This window comes from Triticum urartu, chromosome 5A (genome assembly GCF_056163025.1).
Source record: "Triticum urartu cultivar PI428250 chromosome 5A, HENAU_Tu73, whole genome shotgun sequence".
Lineage (NCBI taxonomy): Eukaryota > Viridiplantae > Streptophyta > Magnoliopsida > Poales > Poaceae > Triticum > Triticum urartu.
In genome coordinates this window covers 520,953,413-520,965,548 of record NC_141877.1, presented here as the reverse complement: position 1 = coordinate 520,965,548, position 12,136 = coordinate 520,953,413, and the positions used below count along the sequence as shown (strand labels likewise).

The 12,136-nt window shown below is 41.9% G+C and overlaps 1 protein-coding gene across 1 annotated transcript in view; it reads left to right on the top strand.

Moving 5' to 3' along the window:
* LOC147972431 (uncharacterized) overlaps positions 1-12,136 on the top strand; it is a 50,899-nt gene that overhangs the window by 17,705 nt on the left and 21,058 nt on the right. Inside the window, exons 6-8 of the mRNA XM_087524329.1 lie at positions 4,190-4,417; positions 4,565-5,052; positions 5,138-5,330. Coding sequence (XP_087380455.1) covers positions 4,190-4,417; positions 4,565-5,052; positions 5,138-5,330 — 909 coding nt within the window. The remainder of the gene's footprint in view (positions 1-4,189; positions 4,418-4,564; positions 5,053-5,137; positions 5,331-12,136) is intronic.

Here is a 12,136-nt window from a genome sequence, read left to right as displayed (position 1 = left end):
ACCATTTCCCACGCGCATCGTCACCTCGTCCTTCGCCAGTGTTCGCTTAATCCATAGTCCCTGTTTCGAGTTGCAAATATTAGCAACAGAACCAATATCAAATACCCAGGTGCTACTGCGAGCTCTAGTAAGGTACACATCAATAACATGTATATCACATATACCTTTGTTCACCTTGCCATCCTTCTTATCCGCCAAATACTTCGGGCAGTTCCGCTTCGAGTGACCAGTCTGCTTGCAGTAGAAGCACTCAGTTTCAGGCTTAGGTCCAGATTTGGGTTTCTTCTCTTGAGCAGCAACTTGCTTGCTGTTCTTCTTGAAGTTCCCCTTCTTCTTCCCTTTGCCCTTTTTCTTGAAACCAGTGGTCTTTTTAACCATCAACACTTGATGCTCCTTCTTGATTTCTACCTCCGCAGCTTTCAGCATTGCGAAGAGCTCGGGAATAGTTTTATTCATCCCTTGCATATTATAGTTCATCACGAAGCTCTTGTAGCTAGGTGGCAGTGATTGGAGAATTCTGTCAATGACGCAATCATCTGGAAGATTAACTCCCAATTGAATCAAGTGATTATTATACCCAGACATTTTGAGTATATGCTCACTGACAGAACTGTTCTCCTCCATCTTGCAGCTATAGAACTTATTGGAGACTTCATATCTCTCAATCCGGGCATTGGCTTGAAATATTAACTTCAACTCCTGGAACATCTCATATGCTCCATGACGTTCAAAACGTCGTTGAAGTCCCGATTCTAAGCCGTAAAGCATGGCACACTGAACTATCGAGTAGTCATCAGCTTTGCTCTGCCAGACGTTCATAACATCTGGTGTTGCTCCAGCAGCAGGCCTGGCACCCAGCGGTGCTTCCAGGATGTAATTCTTCTGTGCAGCAATGAGGATAATCCTCAAGTTACGGACCCAGTCCGTGTAATTGCTACCATCATCTTTCAACTTTGCTTTCTCAAGGAACGCATTAAAATTGAACGGAACAACAACACGGGCCATCTATCTACAATCAAACATAAACAAGCAAGATACTATCAGGTACTAAGTTCATGATAAATTTAAGTTCAATTAATCATATTACTTAAGAACTCCCACTTCGAAAGACATCCCTCTATTCTTCTAAGTGATTATGTGATCCAAATCAACTAAACCATAACCGATCATCACGTGAAATGGAATAGTTTTCAATGGTGAACATTGCTATGTTGATCATATCTACTATATGATTCACGCTCGACCTTTCGGTCTTAGTGTTCCGAGGCCATATCTGCATATGCTAGGCTCGTCAAGTTTAACCTGAGTATTCTGCGTGTGCAAAAACTGGATTGCACCCGTTGTAGATGGACGTAGAGCTTATCACACCCGATCATCACGTGGTGTCTGGGCACGGCGAACTTTGGCAACGGTGCATACTCAGGGAGAACACTTTTATCTTGAAATTTAGTGAGAGATCATCTTATAATGCTACCATCAATCAAAGCAAGATAAGATGCATAAAAGATAAACATCACATGTAATCAATATAAGTGATATGATATGGCCATCATCATCTTGTACTCGTGATCTCCATCTCTGAAGTATCGTCATGATCACCATCGTCACCGGCGCGACACCTTGATCTCCATCGTAGCATCGTTGTCGTCTCGCCAATCTTATGCTTGCACGACTATCGCTACCACTTAGTGATAAAGTAAAGCATTACAGCGCAGTTGCATTACATACAATAAAGTGACAACCATATGGCTCCTGCCAGTTGCCGATAACTCGGTTACAAAACATGATCATCTCATACAATAAAATTTAGCATCATGTCTTGACCATATCACATCACAACATGCCCTGCAAAAACAAGTTAGACGTCCTCTACTTTGTTTGTTGCAAGTTTTACGTGGCTGCTACGGGCTTAAGCAAGAACCAATCTTACCTACGCATCAAAACCACAACGATAGTTTGTCAAGTTGGTGCTGCTTTAACCTTCGCAAGGACCGGGCGTAGCCATACTCGGTTCAACTAAAGTTGGAGAAACTGACACCCGCCAGCCACCTGTGTGCAAAGCACGTCGGTAGAACCAGTCTCGCGTAAGCGTACGCGTAATGTTGGTCCGGGCCGCTTCATCCAACAATACCGCCGAACCAAAGTATGACATGCTGGTAAGCAGTATGACTTATATCGCCCACAACTCACTTGTGTTATACTCGTGCATATAACATCAACACATAATACCTAGGCTCGGATGCCACTGTTGGGGAACGTAGTAATTTCAAAAAATTTCCTACGCACACGCAAGATCATGGTGATGCATAGAAACGAGAGGGGAGAGTGTAATCTACGTATCCTCGCAGACCGAAAGCGGAAGCGTTATAACAACGCGGTTGATGTAGTCGTACGTCTTCACGGCCCGACCGATCAAGCACCGAAACTACGGCACCTCCGAGTTTTAGCACACGTTCAGCTCGATGACGATCCCCGGACTCCGATCCAGCAAAGTGTCGGGGAAGAGTTCCGTCAGCACGATGGCGTGGTGACTATCTTGATGTTCTACCATCGCAGGGCTTCGCCTAAGCACCACTACAATAATATCGAGGATTATGGTGGAGGGGGGCACCACACACGGCTAAGAGATCTCACGGATCAATTATTGTGTCTAAAGGTGCCCCCTGCCCCCGTATATAAAGGAACAAGGGGGAGGGGCGGCCGGCCATGATGGGGCGCGCCAGGGAGGAGTCCTCCTACCGGGAGTAGGACTCCCTCCTTTTCCTTGTGCAAGTAGGAGAGGGGGAAGGAAGGGAGAGAGGAGAGGAAGGAAAGGGGGGGCACCGCCCCTCCCTCCTTGTCCAATTCGGACTAGGGGGAGAGGGGCGCGCGGCCTGCCCTGGCCGCCCCTCCTCTTCTCCACTTTAGGCCCATGAGGCCCATTAACCCCCCGGGGGGTTCCGGTAACCCCCCGGTACTCCGGTTTTATCCGAAACTTCCTCGGAACACTTCCGGTGTCCGAATATTGCCATCCAATATATCAATCTTTATGTTTCGACCATTTCGAGACTCCTCGTTATGTCCGTGATCATATCCGGGACTCCGAACTAACTTCGGTACATCAAAACTAATAAACTCATAATATAACTGTCATCGAAACCTTAAGCGTGCGGACCCTACGGGTTCGAGAACAATGTAGACATGACCGCGACACGTCCCCGGTCAATAACCAATAGCGGAACCTGGATGCTCATATTGGCTCCCACATATTCTACGAAGATCTTTATCGGTCAGAACGCATAACAACATACGTTGCTCCCTTTGTCATCGGTATGTTACTTGCCCGAGATTCGATCGTCGGTATCTCAATACCTAGTTCAATCTCGTTACCGGCAAGTCTCTTTACTTGTTCCGTAATACATCATCTCGCAACTAACTCATTAGTTGCAATGCTTGCAAGGCTTATGTGATGTGCATTACCGAGAGGGCCCAGAGATACCTCTTCGACAATCGGAGTGACAAATCCTAATCTCGAAATACGCCAACCCAACATGTACCTTTGGAGACACCTGTAGAGCTCCTTTATAATCACCCAGTTACGTTGTGACGTTTGGTAGCACACAAAGTGTTACTCCGGCAAACGGGAGTTGCATAATCTCATAGTCATAGGAACATGTATAAGTCATGAAGAAAGCAATAGCAACATACTAAACGATCGGGTGCTAAGCTAACGAAATGGGTCATGTTAATCAAATTATTCTCCTAATAATGTGATCCCGTTAATCAAATGACAACACATGTCTATGGTTAGGAAACATAACCATCTTTGATTAATGAGCTAGTCAAGTAGAGGCATACTAGTGACGTTTAGTTTGTCTATGTATTCACACAAGTATTATGTTTCCGAATAATACAATTCTAGCATGAATAATAAACATTTATCATGATATAAGGAAATAAAATAATAACATTATTATTGCCTCTAGGGCATATTTCCTTCACGTATCGACTCCCTGGGGCCGACGAAGATGATGTGATGACCCTCAGCGCTTGCATAAGCTGGTCCATGCTTTGGCCGAAGAGCCAGATTCGTTTGGGGGCGGGGGACACCACCCCACAGACAACACTGCCAGTCGTGCCGGCGCCAAGCCATGGCAAGACCGCCGCAACGCTACCGCCGTCAGCTGATCCGGACATGCATATGGCACAGGATCCGGACGACGACGACGGTACATTTACCAGGGTCGATAAATACTCCAACGAACATGGGTATGGTGACGAATTCTTGGGGCCTCCTTCTCAAGAACCCAACCCTGCAAAAGACGATCGCGATCTAGCTGGTACCGCGGAGAAACCCAATTGCAACAGGCGTCATCTGGCGTTCAGTTCTCAGGAGACACCTCCAGCTGCCGCCTTCACCGAGCCTCACATAGCCGAGGTGCGAAATATTATCAGCCCCAACACACTTAAGAAGGTGGTCTCTGAGCGGAACTCGATCCCGTTACAGCAGAAGAAGCAGAAGGGACAGAAAAGAAAGAATAATAAGGGTGCGAGCTAGCCGGCACCGAGTATGATCCATGCTCAGGATGGGCCACCTTCACCTAAGGATATCTCGAGGAGGGTGCATGTGGCGGGTAGGCCGATGCTACCGACTAATCTGCTCAATGCTGCAATCGGTGCTATGCGGAGTCTGCATGACAGTGTTCTTTCTTTGGAGAAGCGGCGTCTCTCCGAGAATGATGTGGCATACCCAGTTTTCGTGGCCAAGGTGCTAGAGGGCAAGGGCTTTGTCGATAGCACCATCGGGGGTATGATCGTCCTGCGGTTTGATGACATCTTTGCTATGTTTAACCTTCATGCGCTGCACTACACCTTCATTCGGCTATTTTCGCTTAGTACAGAGATGCGGATCATTAGAGACAAGACCCTGGACATCGTGATAGTCGACCCATTCTACATGCGTGCCAAGATCTTGGGCAGAGCTAGGGACCGGCAAGTCGCAAGTTCATACCTCGAAGGCCTCATTCTGGCGAACCCAGATAAGGATAACTTCCTCGTGCCTTACTTTTCCGAGTAAGTCATCCCCTCACCTCCCCGTAACATATGATTTCTTAGATTTCGATCGTTCTTTTTTTCTAACATTCCGTGTTTTGTGCAGTGACACACGTTGCACACTCATCCTCTTAAGCCCGAACTATTCCATGGCCATGTATTTTGACTCGGACCATCAGTCGAATAAAGACTACAGAAATATCAAGAAAGTTCTTGATGATGTTGTCCCCGGCTACGCCAAATCTGGAGGCACCTTTAGGAGGCCAATTTTTAGGTACGACAAGCACGTGTTCACCCACGTAACGACGTTCCCCTGCGTCAAGCAGCCGCCTAGTGGTCAGAAGGATGCCTACTACGCCCTCCATCACATGTGGGCGATCGTACGGGACCATAAGCACCTTGTGCTACCAAATAGTCTCAAAGATTGGGCCGCACACTTGTCGGCAATCCAGGACGTGGACCTCAGACAAGAATTCTTTTGCATCCAGTCAGAGTTTGCGGAAATCATCCATCAAGATGTCCTTCGTACCTCGGGGCAGTTCTACCTCAAATATCAACCGTCCAACAGTGAAATAGAAACAACGCTACAAATGCAGGCTGACAACGATCATGATTTCATGACCATCACGAAAGACGGCGGCTTGATCCACGCTCCGGTCCCTGAGTCGAGTCGAAAGTAGTGATGCTATGTAGTTCTGAAATATCGATTAGCTCATGTTGTAATTAAACTTTAATGAAATTGTATGTCTCTTTGGTTTGGACAGTCATTCAACTTATATGTAATTGATGCTATTTATTAGTAGGACCATGAATCGTGCTATTAATGTGTTGCTTTTCTCTTCCGATCCGTTTTTTGCATACTTATATATTGCTTATGTATTGTCCGTGAATTGCTACTAACGTTTTGTTTGTCTAGTGCATAGAGATGCCGTCGTATGTCGTGTACAAGGGTAAGGTTCCCGGAGTCTACGACGACTGGGAGGAGTGTCGGAGACAGGTTCACCATTTCAGCGGTAACAGTTACAAAGGGTACACCACTAGGGTGGAGGCGGAAGCTAGATACACGCGCTATCTAGCAGGAGAGAGGAGGGAGCGAAGGAGGAAGCAGATGAAGACCAGTTTCATCGCGATGATGCTCATCGTGACCGCAGCTCTCTTCTATGTGATGGTAGTTTAGATGATCGATATCGACTTTGTAATGTGACGACAAACTCGCTACTCGCGGTCTCGAGACTTGTAATGTTCTAACTTTGTTCGGTATTTTGAATTCAGAGACTAATATGATGACTTGTATTCGAAGACTAATCTTCTATTGTATTCGATAAATCTGCTTTTTATATGTTGTGCTGTTTATATTCTGTGCTGTAATGTATTTTGTAACCTGTGCAAATATCAGAAAAGAAAAAAAAATCCTAATATTCATAGTAGTGGCGCACCTTGTTCAGCATTAGTGGTGCACCAGGGCTAAATACCAGTGGCGCATTATGGGGCATAATAATGGCGCACTTGGGGGCATACATGAAGGTAAATATGGCCCCCTAGGAGGCATAGTAATGGCGCACTGTCAGGTGCGCCACTATTATCTGGTATACTAATGGCGCACCATTAGTATTTGTTACTAGTGGCATGGTAATAGTGGCGCACCTATAGTGCGCCATTAATGGCCAAAGTAGGTGTGCCACTAACAGGCCTTTTTCTAGTAGTGTGATAAAAACAGAATTTTTGATGTGGAATGCTACCTAGCATAATTTTCAATGCAATTTTCTTTATTGTGGCATGAATGTTCAGATCCGAAAGATTCAACACAAAAGTTTAATATTGACATAAAAATAATAATACTTCAAGCATACTAACAAAGCAATCATGTCTTCTCAAAATAACTTGGCCAAAGAAAGTTATCCCTACAAAGTCATATAGTCTGGCTATGCTCTATCTCCATCACACAAAGTATTTAATCATGCACAACCCTGATGACAAGCCAAGCAATTGTTTCATACTTTTGACATTGTCAAACTTTTTCAATCTTCATGCAATACATGAGCGTGAGCCATGGATATAGCACTATAGGTAGAATAGAATGGTGGTTGTTGAGAAGACAAAAAAGGAGAAGATAGTCTCACATCAACTAAGCATATCAATGGGCTATGGAGATTCCCATCAATAGATATTAATGTGAGTGAGTAGGGATTTCCATGCAACGGATGCACTAGAGCTATAAGTGTATGAAAGCTCAACAAAAGAAATTAATTGGGTGTGCATCCAACTCGCTTGCTCACGAAGACCTAGGACATTTTGAGCAAGCCCATCATTGGAATATACAATCCAAGTTTTATAATGTAAAATTCGCACTAGTATATGAAAGTGACAACATAGGAGACTCTCTATCATGAAGATCATGGTGCTACTTTGAAGCACAAGTGTGGTAAAAGGATAGTAACATTGTCCATTCTCTATTTTTCTCTCATTTTTTCTTTTCTTTTTTTATTTGGGCATTTTCTCTTTTTTAGGGCCTCTTTTTTTATTTTTTATTTTTCGTCCGGAGTCTCATCCCGACTTGTGGGGGAATCATAGTCTCCACCATCCTTTCCTCACTTGGGACAATGCTCTAATAATGATGATCATCACACTTTTTATTTACTTACAACTCAAAAATTACAACTCGATACTAGAACAAATTATGACTCTATGTGAATGCCTCCGGTGGTGTACCGGGATATGCAATGAATCAAGAGTGACATGTATGAAAGAATTATAAATGTGGCTTTTCCACAAATATGATGTCAACTACATGCTCATGCAAAGCAATATGACAATGATGAAACGTGTCATAACAAACGGAACGGTGGTAAGTTGCATGGCAATATATCTCGGAATGGCTATGGAAATGCCATAATAGGTAGGTATGGTGGCTGTTTTGAGGAAGGTATATGGTGGGTGTATGGTACCGGCGAAAGTTGCGCGGTACTAGAGAGGCTAGCAATGGTGGAAGGGTGAGAGTGCGTATAATCCATGGACTCAACATTAGTCATAAAGAACTCACATACTTATTGCAAAAATCTATTAGTTATCGAAACAAAGTACTATGCACATGCTCCTAGGGGGATAGATTGGTAGGAAAAGACCATCGCTCGTCCCCGACCGCCACTCATAAGGAAGACAATCAATAAATAAATCATGCTCCGACTTCATCACATAATGGTTCACTATACGTGCATGCTACGGGAATCACAAACTTTAGAACAAGTATTTCTCAAATTCACAGCCACTCAACTAGCATGACTCTAATATCACCATCTTCATATCTCAAAACAATCATCAAGTATCAAACTTCTCATAGTATTCAATGCACTTTTTATGAAAGTTTTTATTATACCCATCTTGGATGCCTATCATATTAGGACTAATTTTATAGCCAAAGAAAATTACCATGCTGTTCTATAAGAATCTCAAAATAATATAAGTGAAGCATGAGAGATCAATAATTTCTATAAAATAAAACCACCACTGTGCTCTTAGAAGATATAAGTGAAGCACTAGAGCAAAATTATCTAGCTCAAAAGATATAAGTAAAGCACATAGAGTATTCTAATAAATTCCGATTCATGTGTGTCTCTCCAAAAGGTGTGTACGACAAGGATGATTGTGGTAAACTAAAAAGCAAAGATTCAAATCATACAAGACGCTCCAAGCAAAGCACATATCATGTGGTGAATAAAAATATAGCCTCAAGTAAATTTACATATGGACGAAGACGAAAGAGGGGATGCCTTTCGGGGCATCCCCAAGCTTAGGCTTTTTGTTGTCCCTTAATTTTACCTTGGGGTGCCTTGGGCATCCCCAATCTTAGGGTCTTGCCACTCCTTATTCCAAAATCCATCAAATCTTTACCCAAAACTTGAAAACTTCACAACACAAAACTCAATAGAAAATCTCATGAGCTCCGTTAGTATAAGAAAACAAACCACCACTTCAAGGTACTGTAATGAACTCATTATTTATTTATATTGGTGTTAAACCTACTTTATTCCAACTTCTCTATGGTTCATACCTCCCGATACTAGCCATAGATTCATCAAAATAAGCAAACAACACACGAAAAACAGAATCTGTCAAAAACAGAACAGTATGTAGTAATATGTAGGTTTTGAATACTTCTGTAACCCCAAAAATTCTTATATAAATTTGTGGATTGTCTATTAATCATATGCAAAAAGAATCAACCTAATCGCACTCTCCCGCAAAAAATGGCAGCAAATCTCGTGAGCGCTAAAGTTTCTGTTTTTACAGCAAGATCGCAAAGACTTCCCCCAAGTCTTCCCAAAGGTTCTACTTGGCACACACACTAATTAAAAACATAAAACCACATCTAAACAGAAGCTAGATGAATTACTTATTACTAAACAGGAACAAAAAGCAATAAACAAAAATAAAGTTGGGTTGCCTCCCAACAAGCGCTATCGTTTAACGCCCTTAGCTAGGCATTGATAATTTCAATGATGCTCACATGAAAGACAAGAATTGAAGCACAAAGAGAGCATCACGAAACACATGAAAAACACATCTAAGTCTAACATACTTCCTATGCATAGGCATCTTAAAGGCAAACAAATTATCATAGCAAGCAAAAACTAGCATATGCAAGGAAGCGGAAAGAAACAATAGCAATCTCAATATAACGAGATGTAATTTAGTGACATGAAAATTTCTACAATCATATTTTCCTCTCTCATAATAATTACATGTGGGATCATAAGCAAATTCAACAAAATAGCTATCACATAAAATATTTTCAACATGATCCACATGCATGCAAAGTTTACACTCTTCCAAAATAGTGGGATTAACATTAACTAAAGTCATGACCTCTCCAAACCCACTTTTATCGAAGATTGCATAAGATTGAACATTCTCCAAATACGTGGGGTCTAAAGTTGACACAACCCACTTTCAATATTGCAAACATTATTATCAATCTTATATTCATCATGGGGCTTAAATAAATTTTCAAGATCATAAGAAGAATCACCCCAATCATGATCATTGCAACAAGTAGTGGACATAGCAAAACTAGCATCCCCAAGCTTAGGGTTTTGCATATTATTAGCACAATTTACATTATTAGAATTTATAATAGCATCATTGCAATCATGCTTTTCATCGAAGGAACTATCAAGTATGGGTGCAATAGTAACGATCTCATGTTTAACATAAGGAACTATAGCAAATTCATTTTCATAAATATTGCCATCATAGCCACAAGAATAGCAAGCATCATGTTCATCAAGCAATATTTCAATCAAATCATCGGAATCATAATTATCTATAGATTCATGCATATCATTATTTTCTTCTAAAGCAGCGGTCATTCTTTCAATAAATTCTTTGACATAGACATTATGAGCATAGTTTTCATAGCAATATTTAAGTATGTCAAAATTTCAGATTCATAGAGAGTAACATCATACTTTTCAATCAAAGAAGCAACTTCATAAGCACCCTTAAAAGCAACAAATTCTTCAATTTGTTCGACATCGTAGTAACTATAAACACCCTTTGCATAAGAACATAAGATTTTATTATCATTAGACTCACAATGGTAGGGGAGGTGTTTTTTAGGGTTCTTAGAGCAACAAGTAAAACCATAAATTTCACAAAGATTCCAAGCATAACACAACAATCTGTTTATTTGATCCCATAAGAGTCTCCCTCTTTCAGACAAATGGTGACACACAAAATGAGCTTGCTCACATAAAGATTTCCCGTCAACCAGGCTAGTTGGGGTTTCAGCACGAGCGCATAAGGATCGAAGATGATCCAAGTAGAACACTCTAAGTGGATCCATATCAATAGATTTTTAGCAAGCAAAGATGCAAGCAAATGGAAGGCACATGGAAACACAAACTAATATACATACAGGAAGAAGGAAAAGAAAAGGCAAAGGTTTTCGAAAATCGTTTTAGAAGTGGGGGAGAGGAAAATGAGAGGAAAATGTCAAATAATGTAATGCGAGGGATAAGTGTTTGTGATGGGTACTTGGTATGTCTTCACTTGTGCATAGATCTCCCCGGCAATGGCGCCAGAAATCCTTCTTGCTACCTCTTGAACATGCGTTGGTTTCCCTTAAAGAGGAAAGGGTGATGCAGCAAAGTAGCATAAGTATTTCCCTCAGTTTTTGAGAACCAAGGTATCAATCCAGTAGGAGACTACACGCAAGTCCCTCGTACCTGCACAAACAATTAAGAACCTTGCAACCAACGTGATAAAGGGGTTGTCAATCCCTTCACGGCCACTTGCAAAAGTGAGATCTGATAAAGATAATAAGATAAATATTTTTGGTATTTTTGTTGTATAGATTGGAAAATAAAGATTGCAAAATAAACGGCGACAGAAATGGCTAGTTGACGGGAGATTAATATGATGGAGAATAGACCTGGGGGCCATAGGTTTCACTAGTGGCTTCTCTCAAGATAGCAAATACTACGGTGGGTGAACAAATTACTGTCGAGCAATTGATAGAAAAGTGCATAGTTATAAAAATATCTAGGCATGATCATGTATATAGGCATCACGTCCGCGACAAGTAGACTGAAACGATTCTGCATCTACTACTATTACTCCACACATCGACCGCTATCTAGCATGCATCTAGAGTATTAAGAACAGAGTAACGCATTAGGCAAGATGACATGATGTAGAGGGATAAACTTAAGCAGTATGATATAAACCCCATCTTTTTATCCTTGATGGCAACAATACAATACGTGCCTTGCTGCCCCCGCTGTCACTGGGAAAGGACACCGCAAGATTGAACCCAAAGCTAAGCACTTCTCGCATTGCAAGAAAGATCAATCTAGTAGGCCAAACCAAACTGATAATTCGAAGAGACTTGCAAAGATATTAAATCACGCATAAAAGAATTCAGAGAAGAATCAAATATTGTTCATAGATAATCTTGATCATAAACCCACAATTCATCGGATCTCGACAAACACACCGCAAAAAGAATTACATCGAATAGATCTCCAAGAGGATCGAGGATAACTTTGTATTGAGATCCAAAGAGAGAGAAGAAGCCATCTAGCTAATAACTATGGACCCGTAGGTC